The sequence below is a fragment of the Hippoglossus stenolepis genome, chromosome 21 (genome assembly GCF_022539355.2).
Source record: "Hippoglossus stenolepis isolate QCI-W04-F060 chromosome 21, HSTE1.2, whole genome shotgun sequence".
NCBI classification, from domain to species: domain Eukaryota; kingdom Metazoa; phylum Chordata; class Actinopteri; order Pleuronectiformes; family Pleuronectidae; genus Hippoglossus; species Hippoglossus stenolepis.
The window spans coordinates 14,060,777-14,087,288 of record NC_061503.1 but is presented as its reverse complement, the minus strand read 5'-3'; the positions used below and the strand labels follow the sequence as shown (position 1 = coordinate 14,087,288).

Genomic DNA, 26,512 nt, shown 5'->3' with positions numbered 1-26,512 from the left:
AGCAGAGCAAGTTTTTCTTTATTTCATTATGACACGTACAACATAACAATCACCCTCTTTACTCCCTCTGTGACTTTCCTTCCCGGTGTGGATCATTAGAACAGTATTAATTTCACAACAGTATTATGTGGTGAGTGATTATTCCATTTTTCAATATTAAAAAGCACTTGTGGTTTAAGAAAATTAGTGTCATCTCAGCCCACGAGTATTTAGCCGGTCCAGATTTTCTTCGTCGACCCGTCATGGTGAGTTCGTTCCCTGACATGAACAGAAAACTCGGAACAGTTTGCGTGCATTGTATTGTGCTTCGTTTACTTATACACCTAAAGAGAGAATAGCATTTTCAAAACAGGAAAACAACATAATAGAGGTCGAGGCCAGCATTGTTACAGCCGGTTCCTGCAGGGTGACCCGTTAATTCATTTCTTTCCTCTTTAATCTCAACACACTTTTTTTCTGTCCTTGTGCTTCATTTGATCACCAGCCTCTTTGTCTCCACGTTTAAGTAAAAGCATCGGAGACGTCGCCTGTACCACCGCAGCGCCCCCTCCCCCCAAGAGAACACAGCCACAGAGAAAAACAACAAGGAGAGTTTTGCTAAAGATCGACAATTCCTCAAAGAACCCACAGTGCAAAGTGCAAAGAGCGGACAAGAAATCACCAATAAATTAAGTTCATGTGCGGTATGGTTCGTGTCCATCGGCACACGTGGGTCAGCCTCGCTGGTCGAACCCTGGTCCTACATGAGCACACAGCTTTTGGCCCGGTCCTTTCTAATGGGAGGCGGGTGCTCACTGATCTCAGTCCGAGGCGGCTGCTGGGAGACCCGCTTGAGGCCGCGGCGTGAGGCCGCGCGTTTGAGCTGAGGGATGGGCCGATGGATGCGGGACACGGACGCCAGCGTGGTGACATGGAAAACGTCGCGGACGCTGTTCTCTGAATACTTTGACGTGCACTCTGCGTAGGCAACGGCGCCGATCTGCCTCGCCAAGCTTGTGCCCTGCAAAGACAGAAAAATACAGAATGTGGGGGTTGGTTGAGTTCACGTACAAACACATGACTTAAAGGTTCGTTACCTGATTTCTGGCCAGTAGGAGGCAGTAGAACTAAGATGTAAACACAACTGTGACATGCAATGACACTTTAAAGTTGATGTGGCTAACATGTTGGTAAGGTTTTGTTATTTATACCTCGTGCAGTATAAGAAGGTTTTTAAACTACTCAACAGGTTTTCATGAAATTTTGTGGAGAGTTTAGGCATGAACCATCTTTCGGTTTTATTTTGGTCAGTACTAACTTCTGAAGAAAATATCTGGCGCTAGCTACTAAATGCTAAATATGTTCCCACACTAGTCACTAACTTTTTCTCTCTACGTTTGTTTTGTTACGTACAGTTGGTTAAGAGCTTTTTCTCTGAATTCTTCTCCTTGCTGCTGCTGCTGAGAACGAGACTCGCTCCGTAAAGTTGAGGGTGAACCGCAGAAGATCATTTTCCTCGGGTTCTTCCCCACGAGCGACTTTTTTCACATCACAAGTATTCTTTTTATTGATTGTTGCCATAAAATATTGAATAATGCAGCTCAAGCATTCAGCTTGTGTTTGCTTGTACTCCAACAGCGAGTGACTCAGTTAGCGAGCGGAAATCTAATCCTCAGAGATGTGATAAACAAACTGTGTATGACAGAAAAGAGACTTCATGCGGTAGAAATTATATTTTCTGTAATTTAAACCTCACTGAACCTCTGAAATTCATGAATCCTGGGTAATTCAATGAAGGCAAATGAAGGATTTACACAACATCCTGTAACAGTTAGCATTTGGCTGATTCATTTTTTTCAATAGCCATTCAGTTCTGAGTGAATACACACTTATAAAACATGCCCTGAACATTTTATACAAACTGTTAAATTTTCCTTAACTTGCTTTTGTGGCAATCAGACTATTGTGCCTGGTCAGTAAAACTCTCCACTTAATAAAAGACTCTCAAAAGCACGTATGAGGCAGATCCTCCACACAGCTGTGAAAGTCCGATGTGTGTGACTATAAAACTCGAGTGTAAAAGCTCAGCTTATTCCCAGTAGTGATTAGCACCATTTTAAATCTGACCTGGTTTAATTTTTATATGGTCAATTCCTTTTGCTACCTGTTCTCCAACATCTTTTTTGTAAGTTGTAATACAAAAACTACTGCTACGACTACGTGTCTTATGTATTCATGTTTCATCAGCTGGAGCCATTAACCTTTTTGTGATGAAACATTTGCAGGTATTCATATCAGTGTTAAGAGAAATCACACTGAAGAAGTCTCCATCCACCAGATACCAGGGCGATTATACTCCTCCTCTATGAAGGAAATACTAAAGACTTTTTCTGCCAGGGAGGCTGCATTATTTTTGCATTAATGGAAATGTTCCCACGTCTCTGTTTTGACGGCCTTGAGGTGATTACAGCAAAAGTCCCCCCCCCCCCCGGGAACCACATCAGTTGGGGCTGAAGTGTTTGCGGCACAGGCCTTTGAATGCTTAAGAAAGGATCCTTTAAGTCGAGCTCCAGCCATTTTTTAACCTATGAAATCCATAATTTATCTCATTCACAACTCTTCTCTCTCTCTCTCTCTCTCTCTCTCTCTCTCTCTCTCTCTCTCTCTCTCTCTTTCTTTCTCTTAAGACATCTGTGACAAAGGATTGTTTCAGTCACAACGTGGCTGCAGTTACATTCCAGGGAAAACATCCATGTTCTGTCTCAACTTTGACAACTTTGAAGCTAAATCAATTTTGACGTCATTACCGTCGGGACAATGAGGCCGTTACCTTTGCTGCGTCAGAGGTGTGAGCACATATTCATTTGTTGACAAAGGGCTGCCAGGAAATGGGGACTCACATTTCCATGAGAATGGGGTATTAAAATTCATGCGTGCCACTGTTCATCGCTCCAAGACACAAACAAAACAAGTGTATTATCGCACATCCTTCTGTTTGCCTCCTTCTTTGTTCAGTCTCAAGTCTTTTATAATCTTCGTGTTTCAAAGTTTTGTTTTTGTGAGAACTGCGTGTGCTAAATAACATAAATACTCTTAAGTAAACCACTGTGGTGTCGTCCGGCTGTAGAAACAGGAGCAGCGGTTAAAGTGAAGCTGGGTTTGACTCTGTGGAAGGTCCCGGACTCTGAGGTGTGTTTCCTCCGCAGCGCTCACCTGTTCGTGGGTGACGGGAATGAGTCTGTGTTTGGAGAGCTCCCTCATGACATTCATGTCCGTCCTCATGTCCAGCTTGGAGCCGACCAGCACCACTTTGGCATTGGGGCAGAACTCCTGCGTCTCACCTTGCCACTGTGAATCAAAAGGGGAACACGTGTCAGTGCACAGGGCCCTTATGTTGACTAGAGGATAAAACGCCATATGGCCAATAGTATGTGGACACCTGCACATTTGATTTAAGTGTTATTGTCATTAATGTTTTTATAACAGAATCCAAATCAGAAAGCTTTATTGTCACAAAGTAGTACAACGAAATTGGCCATGTATTGCTGCAGTATCTGTCTACATTCAGTACAGATCTTTAGTAGGATTCCATTGTTTTAGACCCTATTTTAAATCACCAATAACTAAATAAATTCTGAAGCATTTGAGAACTTGAGCTTGATTTTTATGGGGGAAAGGTTTTTCCCCGTGTCACATAAAAAGTATTTGTTTTGTTATGTGTACCAAACTGTGTACCAGTGTGAAAGTATTTGTCATAAGGAATACTTACATAAAAGATATTGAAAAATGACACTATAGGATCCTTTTTAATGCCACAAGTTCTGAACTCGCAGCACGTTTAATGTTAAAATAAAAAATTGTTCTGACATGAAGACAAGACCAGAAACCACAACAGAAGCAGTACAACAATCAAGGTCTTTTCTGCAGCTCCCAGCAGCAGCAGCATGACGCTCTTGGTCCGAAACGCACAGAGACAGACAATACCCATTACACACCACAAACATGACTCAAACTATCTCTCTCTTCCTCTCCGTCGCCCTCGTTCTCTCTGAGAGACTCCTTTCATTATCTCCTCACACCGTGGCACAGGCAGCCACATTGAGCACTGTTGCTCCATTTGTTCTCGCTCACAAAGACATCTTTTCTCCCAGATGCCTGCGCCAGCCGCTGTTGTACGGGCTGCGTTGCGTTCTGCTGTTGTGCTGCTGTGCAGAGCGAGCGGTTGCCTCTCAGTGCCTCTCTCCACCGAGCAGTGTGCAACCCGGTGAATAAGAGCAATTTTGATGAGTCACAAAGGACCCATGGGACGAGCGGGTTATTGTTTGCGTAATGTTAAGAACTGGTGAGAGTTTTGTTCCTGATAAAGAGCAGAGAGTGAGCTGTCGGATCCGAGAGTCGAGTTTATCAAAGCATAAATGCAGAGTTTTCAATAAGTGCAGCCGACAATTCAGTTTATAAAGATATCTGCAATCCAGGAAAGCGAACAAGACGAGGAAACAATATTTCCTTTATTATAACATGATATTACACACTTTTCACACACGTTTTTGTGTTCTAAGGCTTATTGTGATGTATTTTTAGGCTTAAGTCAGTTTAGTTTCAGTGATTCAGTCTTTGGTCATAGACTTAATATTGTATATGATCAACTATTGAATGGATTGTCATCAAATTGCATCCAATGCCCATGTTATAGAACATGCAAAGTATATCTATGCATTAGCACCCATCTTAGCGCTCATGGTCATGAATCAAGTGTGTTCGGGTGCATCGTTTGCACGTTGCTAACTTGCAGCAGCAGAGAGCAAACAGCACGATGGACCAACAAAACCCGGGCTGAAGTCAATGGTGCAGTGTTTTACTTTAAGGACAGATTATCAAGATAGTGATTTCCCCTTTGTAAGTGTGTGCACAGAGTGTGTACAGCATCACACACACACATGGTTTGCTCTCGTGCTTTTAGTTCAAACACAAATGTCCTCTGCAGTGTCTCTCTCTTCATACCTGGAAAATGTGCCATTATGAATACCATCTACCGAGATGCAAGCGAATCAGGCTTTTAAATGGAATGGAAGATGAACCTCTGACTGGTTTATTGCATGTTGCGCACGAAACACAGCCGTGATTAATTTGGAGACTAATCATTTTGAGCCATGCACGTGGCCCAGTGACCTTTTCATTCCGCTCATAAACTCTTATGCACATGTACCTTTGTGCTTTAGACCATTTTCTTAGATCATTAAAATATTATTTGTTTTCTGCTGAGCTGTGTAGACTCCTCTGAGATGTATTTCACACATTTATCGCCCTCTAAGTCAGAATAGCAATAACTCTGTTGATCCTCGATCTTCATCAAGCTTGTTTACTTGGTCGAACTTTTGATTTGTGCAAAAACCTGCAAAACAGCTTCAGCTGTACTTGTGCCAAAGATTCCAATTTATTTAAAACATAATTAAAATGTTAAATGATGAAACACATTTTGTTTTTTAAAAAGAAATACAAAAAATTATTGGCTGGGTTAATTGTGCTATGAACTAACCTCAGTCGTTTAAAAAATCAAGGCTGTAAACCTGTGATTACGATTATACAGCCTTAGTTACCTTGGAGCTGTTTGTGTTGGATGCAGAAACGAGCGCATCACATCTCATCATCACACAAACATTTGACAGCTCAATTCAATCAGGCAGGAGGATGGAAAACAGAGAGGAATCATGCAAAGGTGGAGATATGGCAGTGTTGGCAGAGTGCGAGTCAGAAAAAGGGAAGAGAAAAAAGGGAAGAGGTGAGAAAATGTTGTGCCAGGGTTGGAGCATTAAAAAAGGCGAAGGGTGTCAGACTGGGATAACATCTTCGGCTGTGTAATACTCGATAAGAGGGAGATACAGACAGCCTGACATGGGAGATTTGAATGAGCCTTTGAAGAGAGATTGGACTGAAGTGAACAAAAGAGACAAAAAGGGAAAAGGGGCTGTGATAAGGATTCAAGCGGCAGTTTAGTAGCTTAGCGATGCTGAGGAAAGAAAAGAGCCTCTAAAGGGGAAATTGGAAGGTGCAAAAATGATGTTGGGAGGAAGGCTGTCAGAGAAAAGTGCCACGGTGTTATTTGAAAACGGAAGATTACAGATGTAAAATAAGCTTAAAAAATACACATCAAAGGAAACGGAAGCAAGACGTGATGGCACATTGTAATTCTGAAGCTTTTAAATTCGATGCTTAAGAACATACTCGAGGACCAGTTCCATTATTTCGCTGCTAAACTGTGAATAAAGTGACCACTCAACATGTCACTTTGGCATCCGGCGTTTGTATTCAGTGTTTACGGCTGTTACCAAAGGGGTCAGAGGTCAAGTTAGTTCTCAGATGGACCCCCTGAAGTTGTGAGAACTTGCCCTCCATAAAAGATAAAGTGTTTGGTCTTGTATTGACGATGTTGTCGATGAGTGATGGCGCCGACCGCAGGAATGTGCGGGGAGCGAGAAACCACCGCTTGATTCACTGACCTTTTTCAGCACGCTGTCCATGGTCTCCGGACGGCTGATGTCAAAGACGATGAGCACGGCGTCCGCGTCGGGGTAAGCTAACGGCCGCACGTTGTCGTAGTAGGCTGACCCTGCGGGCGAAAGGTACACACACACACACACACATGAGCAGTGTTTCCAGGTAGATTATATGTTATTTATGGTCACTTTGCTGACGGGTTAAGTTTTGAATGTCAAAGTGAGTCATTACAGAGCAGCTTCGGCAGTAACAACTGTGATTAAATGATAATAATGATGATTAGGATGAACTCAGCCACTCTGCCGGTGACAGCCAGTGGGTGTTATTCACTGCTTTCAAGGGGCCTCGTCCACAACCCCGGGTCTGTTTGTCTGGCAGTCTTGAATAAGCCAGCAGACAGACATGTGACAGTGACATAATGAATGGCTCACACAAAGCTTCACCTGGTATTTCAGAATGGCATGTGGTATTGCCCGGGGGGGCCCCGGCTGAATTAAGCATTGTGACCTGGGCAAGGGGACACATTCCTTTCTGGGTGGGGGACAGCATTCCCTCTCCATTTCACTCATTGTCTCCAACACTATACGTGCTTCTTTTTTTTTTTTTTTCACAGAGCACAGGGCTTTGGCCACTCAACAAAAAGACAAAAGGTTGAAGAGAAAATTCCCATACTCGTAGAACAGGCCCTGAATCTGCCACTCGTAGCACAAACAGGAAAACACAGTTCACAGTTCCCAAAATAATCCAACTTTTACAATGAGAATAATGAAGCAGAGGCTTATTTCTCTTGAAAATATATGTGTATTAAATTGATTATTAATTATTATTAAATGTTCACTTAAAATACACATGATGTATGTCAAAAAAACATAATATGTGTATTTTCTTTTAAAACATGAATAATATATATTTGTAATGACTCAACCTGCACTCAGGGATGTTTATATGGATTTATCTGCTCAAATGTCACTGACTAGAGTGGCACTCAGTGGAGTTCATACCTCTGCCAAGGCTGAAAAAGCCTGAGCCTGACTGTCTAGTTCTTATAGTAGAAATATAAAAGAAGAAAAAGGGAAGTGGTCTGATCGCCCAAATTATTTATTTTCTCATAAAACAAATCCTAAACGGTGGAAAATCAAGATCTGTGTATTATTCGAAAATGTTGAAAACTGCCAAATCTAAGTTAACAAAATATATGGCATAGGTTTAGTAGTGTGTAGACATGTTAATGAACAATTGTTACACATTATATTTCTTTAAAGAAAGTGGGAAAATAAATTTGTGGATTTCACAGAGTGGACGTTTGATCAATATCAGTTTTGTGGTTTTTGCGTAATCCCGCTGACAAGTAAACGAACAAGAGTGAAAACAGAACCTCTGTGACGAAGCTAGCTGATGTAAATCCACACTAACTTAAGGACGTAAGGGTTTTTCTTGAAGCTGCCAAATCATTTCAAAATGTTGACTCCACAACATCAACACACCAGCGGGGCAGTTTACATTTACATGATGTGTGCAGAGACACCGGCAAATAACAAACAGCCACATTTACCCTCATTTGTGTTGCGCTGTCAAAACCCCCAAAGCAAAACGTGTTTGTGTTTCTGTGGTTAAAAAATGTCAAACTGAAAGGCTACAACCATTTTTCCGCTGTCTCTCTGATTAATTCCTGCTGCTGGGTTTTACACATGCTACCCTGTGTTCACACCACAGACACACACGCACACGCACACACACACACACACACACACACACACACACACACACACACACACACACACAGATGCTCACTCGCTCTTGTTTCGTGTTTCAGTATTTTGTAGGTGCAGATTAAGTTTGAACATTAACAGCATAATGACAATGATTAATTCAATAACAGATTTCTTACAGAATTTCAGACATATTTAGACATATTTTTTTCTTTAGTTTTTGTTAAGATTTACTGCTCTACAGATTCTCTCATGACCCTTTGTTTTGGAATGTCTGCCGTCGTTTCCTGTTTTATTTTCATATTTCCCACCTTATGTGTTTTACTTCCTGTCATTGTTGGGTTTCCCACCTTTGTGATAGTCTGCTTCCCCCTCATGTCTTTTCACCTGTGTCTTATTATTCCTGCCTACAGCTACATCCATTTCTTTTTATAAAATGGTGCATTTTAGCATTTTAGCTCCGTATCAGTAATAACCCTCGTCCGTACGAACACACCTGAAACACATATCACGTGGCCATTCACGTACACTAGTCATGTGCGTCCCACTGCCTGTCTCACTTTCTACTGGAGCTTCACACATCAAATGTTCTTCACTGCACCAAACCTCCCTTTGTCTGTCGTTAGGGTCCTGCTCAGCTTTGAGCCAGTTCCAGACAAATGGGTTAAACACACACACACACACACAAAAAGACAGTGTGGAAACAACAAGAGGTTTTTGTCTCCCACCTGAAGCCGCGGTCAAATCTGGGCAGCGGGATGGGACGCTGTAAAACATTTGCAGAGCTGCTTTGTCAGCACTTTTGCAAGTGCACCGGGCCTATGTAGGTTACAGCTATGCAGACTATTGTTGGTCAGCTGCTATCATTAGAACTCGTGCCGACTGTTGCAAAATACTTTGACAAATGATGTATTTGCGACTAAAGATACTTCACGTACAGAGAGAAGCACCGTGCGACATGAGGTGATAACGATTTCATCTGCCCTTGAATGCATCAAAGTGACTCTGAAAACATAAAATGTCATAAAATAATGATAAATCAAATTAAAGATTAATAATTTTAACTTGAAATAAAATAGATTTTAATAATTTAATTTAATAACACTCGTTTTCTTCATGTAAAGCTTAATTCTTCACCATGAAAACAATATATTATTAACTCAAGGTCTTCTAAATAGATTTTTATAGTCTTCCTCAGCCGTTTAGCAAATTATAATACAATACAATTTGAAGAGACAGTTTGAGGTGCTATACTCCGTCATAATCACATGGAAACTCAGCAAACTCCGTCAGCAATAAGAGACGTATTCATATGTATAAAAGAAGTATTTTCTTATGAAGGAGGCTAAAAAAGACTTCAGTTAAATATGAGTCAACTTGGGTCTTTAACTAGTTCACCATGCTCTTTTTTGCTTTGATCTCTAAACAACGCCTCAGATCAGAACAAGTTCCGCCCCAAACTTCCCAAGGCAAGGAGGAGTAAAAATCAACATAGCAGAATACAGGATAAAACAATAATGAAACTCCATTATTCTTTAATGCAATTTTAAAAAGCTACTTCCTGCGACTCCTTCGCTTTTCCAAGCAGAAGTAATGGAAGTGGAAACCTATTCTCCGCTGTAGATGTAACGCGTAACAGCTGTAGACGACAACACGGATGGTAAAATGGCTCGTGAATGTTTTTAGATGTACGAGAGCTGTCCAAGGTGCTGATTCCACTGAGCGTCCGTCGCATGTGCCAAAGCGACGTCGTCTCCTGTGAGCCGGTGACCTGTGATCACTACTGTGACTAACGCAGCTGTGAGGGACGCTGTCCTCACATCGCTTCGTCCCCAAAAAAGAGAAAAGACAGAATAAAAGTTTGAGTTTAGGCAATTTGCTCCTCAGGTGTATTCAGTTACTTGGTACTCTTTTTGAAGTAATACTATGCAGTCCTTTATTGTTCTGCCAAGTCCTCCTCTTTGCTGTCTACCAACCTCTGCCAGAATAAACAAGCATCAAGACCTCTCTGAGATTTAAGTCCCTCTGCGCTCGAATCCTCTTCCTCCTCCTCCTCCTCCTCCTCTTCAGTGGTTCCAAAAACACACACCTGCCAAACCCGGCTTTGAATCAAACACTCATTGAAAGACGCTGTCAAACAGGATTCAGTGTGTGTCATCAACCGTCCCTGACAACATGCAGGTGGTTGTGTGGATGTCAGGAATGTTTCCTAAAGCGGGTATACATATTTAATGTTGGTACATTTTGTGAAAAGGGCTCATTTGCTTTCTTCATGTTCATAAGGAAGATTGACAGCACTTTCATGTCTGCGATCAGAGCAGCGTATAATCAGTATTTTCATATTAATAACAGATCATGTCTACTTTTATGTGAAAGAGGTTGTTTATAGTGATGAATTCCACAGAGAATAATCACCAGACTCGGCAGTTTCCCTCAGCTCTGTGGTTCTTTATAGCGTATTTTTGTCTTTTAGTGCTTTGGTTTCCTGGCCTCTCTGTTTTGGTTCAATCTCACCTTTCTCAACCGGGTGCAGGAGGCAGCTGAATAAAAACTGAAATAAAAAAACTCAAGAACCCAGTGTAGCTGGTGAATAAAGTGGAGTGCAGCTCAAGAGCCAGATATTGTCTTCAGGAGTTCATAATGTTTTGCTTCATGTTATGCCATCAAACAACTAATTAAGACAAAACAAATGAAAAAAAGAACGATCTTTGAGTAAAATGTTGACTTGTTTCTTTTCTAAAAGCATGAATTCACAGACACACACACACACACACACACACACACACACACACACACACACACACACACACACACACACACACACACACACACACACACACACACACACACACACAAACAGGCCGCGAGCCTCGAGGTTCCATGATGTCAACTAATCCATGTTCAGCGCTCCAGCAGCAGCTAATGCGTATTGATCTGCGAGCCGTTTTTTGACCCTCTCTGGGACCTGTGGTATACGGAGCCCCTCGTGGGAAGACCCCTGCTGTTGCCGCAGCAGCACAAAGAAACTTCAACCCATCTGTCTCCGTCTAAAAAAAAACCTCTGATCAAGCACCAGCTCATGAACGACACCGGAGTGCTGCACGTATTTTATCTCCCACGTCGATATTAGTGTCATTTAAAATGTTTAATGCTCGATAGAATTACATATTTGTTTGGCGCTTACACGTTTTTTGAGATATTTACTGGCTGCTTGAACAACGTTTGGCACAGTGCCGCACAGTAGTCAGTGAGTCGTGGTGTTGCTGTTACCGACAGAGACGCCATACTGCGACTCCACATGGGGTTGTCATGCCTTTGATGTTTGACGCGTACAAAAACCTGCAGCTTCCTTTTGCTCGGGCTTGTTTGGTCGCTTACACACTGGTGAGCATGCACTGTTTGTTCCCTCTTGTCGTTTTATGTAATCCACTTGTGTTCTGCTCTTAACAGATATCAGGCTTGTGTTTTTTTTTGTGTAATCTCGTCTAAGTGGCATCTTTTAATGGAGCCACACTGGGTTTTTCACAGTAAAGTAACACATGAAGCCAAATCATGGAGATACTTTGAAAATCTAAATGTGCAGGGCTGCAACGCTGCTTGTTTAAAAAAGAGACACGAGGAATTTCAAGTTTTACAGTGCATAAGGAATATAACGCCAGGAAACTAATTTGAATTCATCACTTGTCAAAATAAAAGCTCATCTGTTTTCTGCCAATCGACAAGTGGAATTGAATAAAAATTCCAGCTTCAACAGAGAGTCGACGTGTGCAGAATAAAAAACTGGAATTTCCTGACAACCTGTCACATCATCATGAGGTGACATGACCAGAAAAAATGGCTGTGACAGTTTTAACACGTGTCACACGTAACATGTGAGTGTTGCTCCTCACAACTTGAATCTCTCACTGTTTTCAAATTCACATCACAGTTTTTAAGAAATAAATCATTTGATTGAACTTTACATCCAACATTGACAAATTAAAGGATAAACCAGTCTTTAAGTCTCTAATCCCTCATTCTGTGCTTTGATAACATGGTCCAACACGTCTCACTCCAAATTCCCACATGTTAAAGTGTGTTAAGACTCCACTCATGTATTCAGGTATTTCTTTAATTCATCTGGATATTCCAGACTGTTCTGCAAGTTCAGCTCAGAGGTTTTTATGAATAAAGTTTCTTAATGAGCTTTAATGAGCCCCGCTGGGCAGGTTTCTTAATTATGGAATGAAGGGAGTGATATTATCTATTCTATATTAAATAATGTAACTCTTGTTAGGGATTTTTATTTTTTTTAATGTTCCAGAGATATTTCCTTTTTATCATTTTTGTCTCGACTGATTATTTAACACTCCTCCACTGTTGTACCATGGGAAATGTATTTAGCTGGGATGTGGCTGAGGAGACAATCAGGCTGCACCTTCAGAATTCACAGTGATTCAGAAGGAACACACACACAGACACACACACACACACACACACACACACACACACACACACACACACACACACACACACACACACACACACACACACACACACACACACACACACACCTGGAGTTGTTTGCACAGAAAATCATTATTAATCCTCTCCTATGGCATTTTTGTCTGCCAACTTCCATCATCGCATGGTAATGTTCATTAATATTAAAATCCTGTTTGTCCCAGTTATGCCCTTCTCAAGAAGTACTGCCTTTTTAAGATTTCCATGCAGGTCTATTGATTAATGTATTTTTCTTCCACCATCTGAACGTATAAATAATTTCGACCCGCTTGGATGACGCACAGCGGCTGCACACCCGTGCTGCGTGAGGTGTGGGGACAATACGACTGTCTGGAAAATAACAAAAGAGAAATTAAGCCAGTACGTGGCTGCTCATTCAGCGTATATCAATTATAATGTCATAGATTTAACTGGAAGGTGTTTTTTATTCGTCACATTTTCTTGGTGATGAAAACAATTTGGCCCTGGAGCGTGAAATAGCGGATCATATGATGGATTTCTTATAAATATTTGTTTGGAGTAATGGGTAAGTGACTCAGGAGTCTCAACGGGCCTTTAGGCTTAAAGTTAAAGGGCCACTTTTAAACATGAAGATCTGCTTACGAGTCACGCAGAGTGCCGCTCAGCCTGTGGCTCTAGAGGAGCTTTGTCAAGTCGGAGAAAATAAACCCTGAATGTCAATAACAGAAGCCCGGCAGACAAATGTGTGTAAGGTGAAAGATCCCCCAACTTTGTGGAAGAACAGTGGTAGATCCCTTAAAAAACATTTTAAAAATAGGAAACCACAGTTGAACGATCATTCTTGACCTTGGAAAAAGGTTGTTTGCGAAAACTTGATGAAAACTTGCTTTCCACTGCATCTCAGTTGTTTTATCTACACACATACGTACAGTTAAAGCTTTATCATATACGAGCAACATCTATTGCACTTCTGTCCATTCTTTGAGAGGGATCCATGTCACGTTACTCTACCTGAGGATAAGTGGTACAGACGGTATATATTTGCAGAACTCAAGGAGATAGGTGCTTCATCTAATTCAAAATTTGACTGAACTTTGGGGAAATTGCACATAGACCATTCTCCTCTAGGTGTAATAATACATTTTTGATGTTAAATATCTCTCTATATATATCAATTAATAAATCAAGCACTAGAGTGGACTTGGGGTACGTCTCTTCTTGAATAAGGCAAACAGCCCTTGTAGCTGTCAACAATATGACACCACACATGTTGAAGTCATGTACAGTGTTTCATACGTGTGTCACTGAAGCCTGTGTTCTTTACTGGGAACGACTTGAAAGGTCTTTGCTCAGGTTGTGATATTTTCAAAGCTTCAGTCTAATCAGAAAGCTCAAGTCCGACCAAAGTTTCTTAAGTTTTCCATGTATAGAGGGACTACTAACAGAATATCAGGACGGATTTCAGTGAGAAATTCTGTGTGATGTTCTGGCATATTTCTAAGTCAGTGGGCACAGAGGGAAGGGGCTGCCAGTGAGCACAGTTTTGCCTGAAATCAGCAGTAATCCTGCAGGATTCCTTAAAATTAATGACAGAGGGAACCGACTGGCATCTGGGCATCTCCCCCTCACATTAAACCTCCCGACCCCTGTTGTGATTTTATATGCTGTAAAGTTTTGAGCAGCCTGTGTGCAGCCTGGATCGTGGAACCTAAACTCAGAGAAAATGTATGAACCTCCGATCCGTGTATGTTGTTTATTTGAAACAAACACTTTTGTCCCGCTGCTCCATCACTTCTCCGGCTAGACGGGGGTTCCAAAGGCAAACACACGAAAGAAAAGGAAAGAGACTAAAGAGTACTTTGGAAATAAAATAGAGATTAAAGCAAAGATAGAAAAACTATGTGTGTTTTACATAAAATAAATGTACATTTATGGTCCAGTAGCTTAAAGTAGTAAAACATGGTTCACTTCAATTTGACTGACAATTTAAATAATGTCTGTAGACCCGAAGTCTACATCCATTTTTTTTCACACAATTCTATCGGATCACTTTGTAAATAATAAAAATACATCCCTTTTTACAGTGTCACTTCAAATCAAGACATTTGGAACATGTGGTGTAATGGAGGCCAACTTGAGACCGACGTGTGTTGTAGACGGAATTACATTTGTCATTTATTTGATTTTCATGCTCAGCGTTTGCAGCAGCTGAGCCGGTATCGATCCGGTTCCCGTGGTGTTTAACACACTGTCGGCATCGATATGTATTTCATCCATTTACCAAAACAAAATTACAGAAAAATACAAGCAGGCAACACTCGTGTTCATACAGTATAAAGGGCAGAATATCGCTGTACAGTAGAAACAGGGTCACCAGCGCTCTCAGTAATGGCCGAGGTGTTGGGGGGGGTTGAATGGAGCGGTCATAGCCATATCTTGCATTATAGATAAGGGATATAGGGGGTCTTAAGTGGATGGATAGACCCCTTGAGTGCCCTCAGTGTGGGTTTTTTGTGTCTATACAAAGTGCTCTACAACATCTAATTACGCTTTATCCAGTATAGCATCAACTGAGCCTGATAGATGTACGGTGTTTATTGTCCAGTCTCCGGGCCGGCATCCATTTTACTTTCATTTTTATCACTAAAGTTAACGAAAACATTAGTGAAAGCTTTTGCGAATGTTTTCATCAGAGAGATATAGCGAAGGAGCTATAGCCTAGCAATAGAGAGGGAGGTCTCGCTATGGCTAGCTCCCTTGCTATTGTCAGGGTTAGCTTGATAGCTCCATAGAATTAGCAAGGGGAAGTGTTTTTTTGGTATATTTGAGGTGAGCCTGCTTCTCTTTTTTCTCTAAGCTGAAACTTGGAGCATGGGTGAAAGTCAATGATTTGTGATTATGATTTTGGAGGAGTCCAACCGTGTGTGACTGTTTCAATATGTCTCTACGTGTTTGTTCTGTGCTACGTGTCAGGATTGGTCTTTTAAATGTGAGTGAATTGCTAAATTGTGTGAAAAGGAGTAAAACAAGTCTGTATTTAGTTAAATTGTAAGAGTCTTGTGTAAAAGTCACATCTGAAGTTGGTGTTACCGTCTTCGTGCTCGTCCAGACTCAGTGTCTCTTTTAGACGGACTGCTCAGTTGCACACGCAGCTGAGAGACTGTCCGTCCCTCGGGATTGAGAGTGGAGACGCATCTAGGCCATTGATTTTCAATGTGTTCTCGGTCTTCTAATGGGCTGCATGGGCAGGAGAGAACCAGAGCAGATTGACTGGAGCGCACGCTTTCGCCATGAAAACCCACGGACACTCGTTTTGTCCTCACTCAGCACTTAGAACTGAGCTCTTCACTTTGACACCATATTGTCTCCTCACTGTCTCTATTTATATATTCTGCCGCTCCTTTAATATCTCAGGGCACTCGCTCATATGCTTACTCATACACACAAACACACACACACCAGTGCACATATTAAGCACAAACAGCCAACAGCAACTTGGGCTGAGGAACCAATTCCATCTAGAAAGCCTTGGACCCACTTAAGCTTGCATCTGTCATGGAGCCAGGTGCCACACAGATGCTCAGTCAGGGCACATCTGGGCAGTGCTTTCCAGGAGCCAACATTTAATAGGGGTCATGAAAGCTGCTCGTGAATGAATGATGGCTTGTTAAGGCGATCGCTGCCACGGACTCTGTAGACCTAGGATAGATGAGAGGATGGAGGGATGCAACAGGGTGCGTATTGAGAGCGCTCGTGTTTCAATTCATGTCGGGACATGTTCTTAGTGACTCGTCAAGGAAGTATCATAGAAGCCACGCTGCATTCCTCAGATCCGGAAGCTGCCTGGAGGAGTTCAAGAGGCCAAACCTCAAAACATTCCTTCGCTGCTCAATGTTTTTTAATTGCATCTTTACCTCACACTTTCACATGCCTCAGCTGTGAAACCTGAATGTTTAGTAAAATGGTGTTTTGATGGCGACAGCTACCCTGAGGACGTGAAGCTGCTTTCTGTCGACCGCCAGCTGCAGAGGTAAATAAACTCAGACTCCCACTGAAATGTAATTTATTTGGAGCAACAGTAAAATGCAGTGGTTCCTAATGAGTCTCACAAAGATAGGTTTGCCAAATAAATTCAAACCCTGGTATGTGTGTAAGAAGTTGTTAATTACTCAGCATAATTAGTAACTATGTGACTAAAATATAAACCAGCTTAATTAACATTTTTTAGACCTGCAATAGAAGATTTATTTGTCATTTGAGGCAGTGGAATGAAGCTGTAAAAACACACTGAGATAAGTTACAAGGTAAATTTAGACATCAAGCAGATGAAGACTGAATCCAAAGATGGTTTCTGTCTTTTTAGGATGTTCTTATCACACTGATGTTTGTTCAAGGCCTCATGTTGCCTGTAAATTTGGTTTAAATTAGTTATTTGATGTTGTAAAAACGGGGGGAAATTGACAACTGGGTGTAATTGACGACTAAGAATGACTTGCGATTGGTCGAGCACATGTATCAGCAGGTGTTTGAGACCTTGGGTCAACATCACGATTATCACTGCGCAGAGGAGTTGTGTTTTTGATTAATGTAAATAAAATATCCACTATTCTTTGAGCTCTGTTTTGGTCTCCTCCGACTCCTTATTGGTAAAATGCTCCATTATGTTCACCTGCTATTCACTAACTGTGTCCCTGATAATATGAAAACATTAATTTTAACCACCTACATGTGTGATCTACTTATATGATCCACTTACTTTCCCTCCATTGTAAAAGCACTAAATCATTTTCAGCTCTTACTGCTTGTTGCTTTATAATTACCTTGGAGTGCAGAAAAAATGTGATCTGGGGGCATATTCATAATTAGCAGCAGACGATTAAGTAATAATGTAAAGGTCAGAACCCGGAGTCTGTATTTTAATGCAATTTATGACCTTTTGAAGCCTCGTGTTGGCAAATTGGTGGGTAATTGCTTCACACAGATGCTCGTGAAAAGTGAATTCCTTTGGGCTAAAGTCTCTGAATCTACACACATCCGCGGAGGGCAATCGATGCAAGAGGAACTAAAGAAAAGATGAAATCGCACCAGCCAATAACAGCGGCACAAACACAGACACCTGATCTATCCTTCGTAAAGATCATTTGTCGATTCGTTGCAGGATGGTGAGCCAGAAGCAAATCAATCAACGGCAAAAATTCTTCTCTGCACCAAGATTTTCTTTCCTTTTTGGGGGGGTTGTCACAGCACATTAAGAAAGATTAGAGCGAGCCATGTGTGGTATCTGCCAGGATGCAGCGAGGAAAAGAAGTGCAGGGTTTTTCAGAGGAAATGAGAAAAAGATTGAGTGAGAAGTAAGGGAGGGACATAAAAGACAGACAAAGAAAACGCAAGGTAAGCTAATCAAGTGCAGGACTGCTGAGAGGGCACTGCCCCAATACAGTGGGACTCCTGACCTTGAGAGAAATAAGACTGGTTCGAGGTTGGCAGCCGGGCTGGATATGAGAAAGAATAGATGGAATTAAAGCAAGGAGGAGGAGGAGAAAAGTGCGGAGAAGAGCAAAATGAAACTGTTTTATAGCGCATGTGGATGGGATCTGGTTTTCTTCAGGCCTCAGTCGCCCCTAACTCATCAATGCACAACAACAATGTTGTGTAATCACAATAAATAAATAACTATTTGGTTTTATAGTGATTTGATGTAACAATTGCCTTGAGGTGGTTATTCCACAAGGTCCGTTGCACATTATACTTAGCAGAGCACATACCGCCGCCGAAGCCAAATAGTTTTCTTATAAATCCACATTTACATTCGCTACATCCGGATTTTTATTTGAATCTGCACCAAATTGTACACGATCACACTTTTTCAAGATCCATGAATTATTGTCTGAGAAATCAACAAAATGTTTCCAAAGAATCTTTCGGTTTCAAATTCATTTTAGCATTATACATGAAAACTTTATACGCATGCAGCCAGTTGGTTGGAAAAACAACTGAGCCAATCTGAACTTAGTGTTATTAAGGCCCATCAACACCAGACTGTGACACAGTTTATTTTGCCCCACTGCCCCTGATGCAGGTCTTCTGGCCCTGCAACACTTTAACCCCTTGTTTCAACAGAACACCAGCAAAGTCACAATGAAGCTCTTGAACTTGATTTATTTTCAGTCTCAGATTTTATCCCGGATTAAAAGTCTTTAAACATAAAAGTAACTGCGCAGAGGTTATTGGCCGGGAGAAGATCATGTGATATGATCAAAAGCTTCCAGTTTCTAACTGGGCCTTGGAGAGAAGCTGGTGTTTCCATGGCCAAGAGTAAATGTCATTTTGACTCACATGGCTCTGATCTCAGTAACGAACCGGCGCCGCCCACAACAGCAGATGAAAGACAGAAAAGGAAAGAGGTGAAGACGGCAGAAAGATTGAGAGAAGAATGAGGGGTAACAGAGATGTACACACAGGAGATGGAGGGGTGGGTTTACTTTGACAGGAGGAGAGAGAAAACGAGGACAGGAGTTTAACCTACGAGGCAGGGAGTCCGAGAACGAGCGTGTTTGGATGTAAAGGGAGGAGGCAGGAGGTGGAGGAGGCGGCGGGTGGTGCGGGGAGATGAAGAATGGAGGAGACAGGGAGCAAGTGTTTGGTGGCACAGTGAGCGTCTGATTAATTAAATCCACTGTTTGTTTCTGCACAAAGAGCGAGTTCGTCCAAACACTCGCTCCTCTCCGTGGGCACGTGCATGAGGGTTGCCAGGTCTGCGGCTTTCCCACATGTTGATGTTTCTCTGCCTGATGTTTGGGTGGACCAAGAACAACAGTTAAAAATAAATAAAATAAGGTTTTAAATTAAATTATGTATTTATACTGGAACCCGATTGATATGGATTTTTCCGGGGATCGATGCCGTTACTGATATTAGGGGGTAAAAGATTTCTGATTCAAATATCAAACCCTTATCACAACAACATGTAATTGAGGCTCGATATATTAAATTTCTACAAATGATCACAACCATTTTTATGTTATGATGATGACTATTGCTTAAAGCATTAGTTATGTGATTTGTGAAAAGGAAGGAAATCAAAAAAAGGGATGACCCCTGTGTTGTGTTATTTATATGATATTATTATTATTGTCATTATCATGGAATGTGTATAAGAGCATAAGTGTATTGTTTTGTAAAACACTGATATGAGCAAAAATTTTATCAGACAACAGATGAATGGGTCCAGCTCCAGTTTATAGCCACATCTTGACAAACTGACTCTGGATTGGGGCGTACAGCCATCTACTTATCCCAGCTCTGGTTTTTGGGCTGGTTTTGATTGGCCGTTGTTCTGGTTTCGTCACACAGACCTGGTACCTGCTCCTCCTTCACCTTCTTGTGCTCCTCAACTATCTCTACTTGTGTCTGTTTCTGTGGCTTCATACGACGCTGCCTGTCCTTTCAAACACTGTTATGATGGTTGGCGATGAAAACACAACAGATTTCTCCATAACGCTGGTTTGATGTCGGAGTTTCGGTCACCGACTCACTCCCACTGCTTTGGTTCATGCTTCATGCTTTTGGCTGACATACAAACAGCACACACGCTGGCACAGCACACACACACACACACACACACAAACTGAATGCTTGCAAACATTCGCCCGGCTGTCTCTCACGCATGCCTGCACACGCCTGCGGATACACACATGCGCCACACACGCGCACACACCAGAAAGTATCTACATCCTCAAACAAAACTGTGATTGCATAAGAAACAGTAAATGTTGGAAAGGTAATCCCCCATCGAGTCATTAGTCTGAAGAGGCAGGCACCAGAGGGGAGTGTTGTAATACTGATGTAGGAGCCAGTGCACCTGTCTCCTGACACGGACCCAGAATAGCTCGCGGGGACGCTGCGAGGCAACGTGCACGTCAGCGGCTCGTGCCGAGCTGGAAGAAACCAGTTCAGATGTGACACAGATCACCTGCCAGGATCTAAACCATTCAAAGTCTGGATTTTAACAGAAATAAAAATCATTTTACTAAAGATATAGCTTTATATTTTTAGTAAATTAGCTTATTTGCTTTTCTTCTTGAAGATTGACTCCACTCAAGCAACAGCCAGCTAGCTTAGCTTAGCATAAACCTTTACTGCCTCTGTCCAAAGGTAAAAAAAAAGTTGAAATACTAGCTTCTCTAAAGTTGTGTTCACACCAAATTGCATGTTTCCATTCTTTTAATATTCAAATTCTTGTTCTTACACTTTTGTTTTTTACATAACAATCAAATGTGATATAACGTGTTAAACAGTGTAGTTTAGTGCTGGTAGGCAGATATTGTTTCCAGCTTTAATGCTAAGCTAAGCTAACCTCCTCCGGTCTGTAGTTTTATATTGTTTCCAAAATGGTTGAATTATTGTTTGAAGGTCCTTTCAGTCTCAGTAAAATTAACATAATTTCTAAGTTATAGCAAATCTAGATATAGATAGCTATAGCGTATAGATATAGATATAGATACAGATAGATATAGCCTATATATAGAGAGAGCCTTTAGATGTAGATATAGTCTATATATATAGATTTGGATATAGATATATAGATAGCCTCTAGATGTAGATATAGAAATTCTAGTAAAACAAATAAAACACCATTAATACATTCAGCATTTGTGTTGTTCCTCTGTCTGGTTTGTATCTTTGTGAAATCCGTTATGAAGCATGTGCTTGTTAAAAAGTATAACACATCAGCACAAGTGTGTGGACAGAAATAGATTCTTTGTTAAATTGTATTTATGGAGAAAGGTGTGGCGAAGCTTCGCTGAGTCTGCGGCTCGTTTTTTCAGAAACATCATGAATCTGATTCATACAGGGTCACACCTGGGAGCGCTCGGTCCACCGGGTGCCACCTCCTCTGTGGCCGCACAGATTCCATTCATATGACAGAATAAACTCCTGAATGGATCAACACGCTTCACACACACAAAAACATGAATTGAATTGTTTCACGTGGGGGAGTAAATTACTGGTTAAGCATTCCCATGGTGCAATTGTAATCCACCACACAGCTCAGTGTGAGAAAAGAGTGTGTGCGTGTGTATGTGTGTGTGAGTGTGTGTGTGTAAGCGTGTGACACACACACAACCAGTAATTTGAAATGGGTGTTGTACAAACACATTGGAGCGGCCTCGCCCACTGCAAACCGACAGGCAGCACCAGCCTCAGCAGCTGCAGCTCTTAATCTCCAGCCCGTCGAGCAGGTCTGTCTGTCTGTCTGCATGGGTGGAGGCTGATGGAACGCCGCGCCGTAAAGCTGCTCTCTGGTTGTGTGTGTGTGTGCGTGCGTGTGTGTGTGCGTGTGTGTGAGAGAGAGAGAGCAAGTTTTAGGGTGTTGTTGTGGGAGTGAAATGCAAAAAGGGCCCGGAGGCTGAGGGAGAAAGTACAAGAGACGGAAGGAATCTGACTGTCAGAGCTCCACAAACTCCAAAAGGACGACTTTGTGTGTCTTAAAAAAGGACGATTATGGCATCAGCCCCTCACATATTAGTCTTAACTTAATCTGAGATCAGAATTTACTGACTCAAAAGATAAAAAATCGACATATTTCTACACAAGAATGAACTTGGTCTGTGATTACAGTCAAACATGAAGCCAGTGTGATATATTTTTAAGTGTTGTTTATGCTGTGGCAGCTACTCAACACAACACAAGTTGTTTATGGTCTCTGGGACGCTGCATGAACACAGATATTAGGCAGTAGAAACATCCGGTGGTTCTCAACGCTCTCACAGTGGCAGCTCGTGTGTGTTTGTGGCCCACACAGAGTGGATGTTGTCGGGCGCTCTGAGGAGTCAGCGTGACGCAGCTCACCTCTCAGCGCCCTGGCATGATAATCCTGCCACGCAAGAGCAGAGGTGAGATGGAAAACCAAAAAAACCTCAAACCCCAAGTGCGTCTCACCTGACGTGTCCCACATGTTGAGCTCGATCCTCTGCTTGTCGATCTCGAAGCTGGCCGTGTAGTTCTCAAACACGGTGGGAACGTAATTCTGGGAAAAGAGAGAGAGAGAGAGAGACGTGTGTGAGGCTGAAAGTAGATCAGAGCTCAGGGGTGGGGGGGTCATTCACGTAATTAATGAGCAATCATTGAGAATCTAAATTGAGGGATATGAAAATAATATAATGACTTTGAATATCTGTTGTGCAGAGAATGGTGATGGTTAGTGTGTGTGTGTGTGTGTGTGTGTGTGTGTGTGTGTGTGTGTGTGTGTGTGTGTGTGTGTGTGTGTGTGTGTGTGTGTGTGTGTGTGTGTGTGTGTGTGTGTGTGTCGTTGCATTGAAAGGTAGATGAGGCCAATTCTGAGCTTTGACTCATCTCCAGATTCAGAAATTTAGGTCAACGAGCTGTGATTTCATTATTGTCCAGAGAGTTTCACGTGAAAAACAAATGTGGTCCATCAGTGACTCAGGCAACCAACAGTGGACCGCTGATGTTTTTTAATGCATTACGTGACAATAAATTACATTTCCTACTGTTATTGAAATTTACTTTGAATACTGGCAAACCCACAACACAGATTTAATAGAAACAATAGTCAAATGTTGATTTCTCACTGGACAATGTGTATTAGCTTGAAAATATTTCATGTTTAAACATTAAAAGCTCAAATTTTTCCTGATAACTTCAACCTGTCTTGTGTGTTGTGTTGTTGTTTTTTAGACCAAAATCCAAGTCCAGCCATGAATATACAACAGGAATAAACTCTTTCTTGTGTGAATTCTATTGTTTGAATTGGACATCGTCAGGTTTAATTAGATGTTTAAAATCCTGAGACAGGGAGGTGAGCGGGTGACTCAGTGTGTTGCTCAGACGCAGCTTGTTGTGCTCAAATCGCCGCTGATCCGATCCCTCGGCGTTTCCGTGCCAGACGGCTGATGCGCAAAAAGGCGCACAGATGAGCCCGGATTTGTGCGCACAGCTGAATGAATCTGAAGGGGATGAAGGTGACGATGATGATGATGATGATGATGATGACTTTTTTATCATTTAGACTCAAGGTCCGGACAAGAAACATTTAATTTACCTCGTTTTTTATACCGTAAAAGACAAGGAGCCAAAAGGAATCGTGTAAAGATAAAGAGAGATGTGACCTTTCTTTCTTCTGGATGAATCTACAGCCTGTCAGGGATAATAAAGCAGGAACTCAAGAGAAATAAACGTATATAAAAAGAAGTGTGAGTTGTTTAGACGCTTCCCAACTCGTGAGGATGGAAGTTTTTGGGGTGTAAATGTCATGACGCGCGGTGGAGACGTTGTGGCTCAGCGTGGTTTCTGGGACTTTACGCACTTGTGCCGCAGTCCCCTTCTCCATCAAATACAGCCTCTTACCTCCGGGTACGAGTCCTTGGCGAAGACATGGAGGAGAGCCGTCTTCCCACACTGCGTATCACCGACCACCACGATCTTACAGCGCTGTAATCCTTTGCTCTCCATGGTGCCCCGGGTATCACTCAGCTGCTCGCTCTCCTCTGGTCATTTAGCTCCACGCGGGTCGAAGGTGGAGGAAACAAACTGATGGGGATGTTGTTTTTGTCTGTTTCTCCTCAAGAGTCAAATAAAAAGTTCAGCTCCACGGTTCGCGGTAGTTTCGGCTTCATGCGCTGCGCACTGCTGCGCGCTCCCGCTCCACCGGTGACACTGATGACACCTGGCAAGCCAGCGTCAATGCAGGCTGGTTTCCTTTTAGACGTTTCAAAATAAAAGTCAAATAAACTCAACGTACACTCATCATACTTTACTCAAATATAAATTAGTTGATATGGACAAAAGTTATATCAAGATTAAATCAGTTTATATCTTTAATTATCCCAATCAATGTCATATTAAGACTTATAAAATGTGTTTTGCTCCTCAGTGAAGGTTGTAGTTTAAAACTGAGAAACACTTGATAAACAGCAAAGATATTTTATGAATCGGAGGTCGATCAATATACATCAATATTTATTGGACTTTTGTTATATCGCTATCGATGAAAATTACATTGTGATAACTGTTGATTTGTCCATTTGCTCAGCACTAATAATAAAACTTGTCGAGATGTATCACTCAGGGTGTAAAAATCAAAGAAAGACAGACAAGTATTTCAACATGCACTGTATTATTATTATTATTAGAAGTATTAGTATTAATATTAGTATTATTGTTGTTTTTGTTGTTGTTGCTAACATGCTTTAACTTTGAAGGCAAACCCCAGGTACTTCCGGTCTCTCTCTGGCTGACTCAGTGTTTTCGACATTTCTGCGTGAATATGAACATTAATGTCAACTCACACTTTAAATGTAAACATGTATTCACTTCACTTCTCCATGTAAATAACTGATGTTATAAATGCTGAATTATAATGATAAAAAGTCACACAACAGAGAAAAGGTAAAAAAACAAAAAAAATGTCAATGAGAAAACAATTATAACTTAAAAGGAACAAAGATCGATTGATGGAACGTGACATTAAAGTGAAAGGAATCAGTTAAAGGAACAATCTCAACAAATAAACCAAAGAATCTAAAACAAACATTATATATTAGTTAAGATCATTTTGTGAGCTTCTTTAAATGGTATACAATGAATTGTAACCCTGGAACCAACAGAGGGATGGGAGCTGCTGTGTTTGCCTGCAGCTATTTTAATTTTTAATTTTATTGAATTATTTGCTTTCTTACTTAATGTATTGTGAAAGAGTCGCAGATTATATAAGATCATTCTTCTGTCTTCTCCTTTTCACTCAAGATTTGAGGTTTTGTGTTTCCATTTAAATTGTTTTGTTTGGTCGATGAGTGAAATTTATAAAAAGGTGATCAATACAGAGCTGATAATCAAACATACTGATTATTGTCATGTTGAACTGCAGAGACAAGTGTCTGCAGATTTAACCTGAGTCACCCTGGACGTGTTACTCATTTCACCACAATATCACGTCATCACAGTTTATTTGTCGTCAGTAAAAAAACAAACATAATTGAGCTGAACCCAACTTCTGACCAGTGCCTTAGCGCCATCTACTGGTCAAAAGGAAGACGTTGCCACATATATGTACTTGGCACGGAGAGTGAGGGCCCTTTACTTTTTTTCAGGAATTTCAATGCTAAAGCTGATTTCAAATACACAGATTCAACTCCGTATTTTGTTTATTTGAACTTTTTAGTTCAAGAAATTCAAGACTCCAACATTAGAGCAATAAAGATCATGATGGAGTTTCTTTTTTAAAGATTTTACTTTAAACCAGATCACAGAGGGTTTGATTTGGTTGATTAATGTGTGTGTGTGTGTGTGTGTGTGTGTGTGTGTGTGTGTGTGTGTGTGTGTGTGTGTGTGTGTGTGTGTGTGTGTGTGTGTGTGTGTGTGTGTGTGTGTGTGTGTGTATATATATGTGTGTGAGTGTGCATGTTTGTGCGGACACACACCTTTGTGCGGACACACACCTTCCTCTCAACCTGAATGACAGAAGTGTAAAAAGCAACATCTGACCTTTCAGATGTCTTCTTAAAAAATCCTCTCACAATCCGTTCACTTCCTGTCTCACAGCCACCATGACAAGATGAGAAAGCAGCTCCAGTTGCCGGGGGCAACAGTGTCTAAGTGCACATTAGGTGATACCAGCGAGTAAATGTCATTGTGAAGGATGTGGCACAGATGTGAGCCTAAATATTTCACCCTAATAATCAGTCAACCAGATGTTCCAGATGTTTCAGATACAAGCCCATAGACTGAAAAGACCCTAAATACATTTATATTAAAATATTGAATTATATCAGTGTATATGTTTTGTGATTCTCAAATGAGAGTCTTGTGTTTCTTCTCTCTGGGAGGTTACATTAATATCGGTC

At 41.4% G+C, this 26,512-nt stretch overlaps 1 protein-coding gene across 1 annotated transcript; it reads right to left on the bottom strand.

Moving 5' to 3' along the window:
- LOC118101043 (rho-related GTP-binding protein RhoN) lies at window positions 1-24,327 on the bottom strand. The gene is made up of 5 exons (XM_035146669.2): window positions 24,018-24,327; window positions 22,590-22,677; window positions 6,477-6,586; window positions 3,193-3,327; window positions 1-1,000 (listed from the first exon to the last, which is right to left on the bottom strand). Exons 1-5 carry the CDS (start codon window positions 24,120-24,122, stop codon window positions 740-742), a joined length of 699 nt encoding a protein of 232 aa, XP_035002560.1. The 5' UTR covers window positions 24,123-24,327; the 3' UTR covers window positions 1-739.
- Window positions 24,328-26,512: the final 2,185 nt, after the last annotated feature.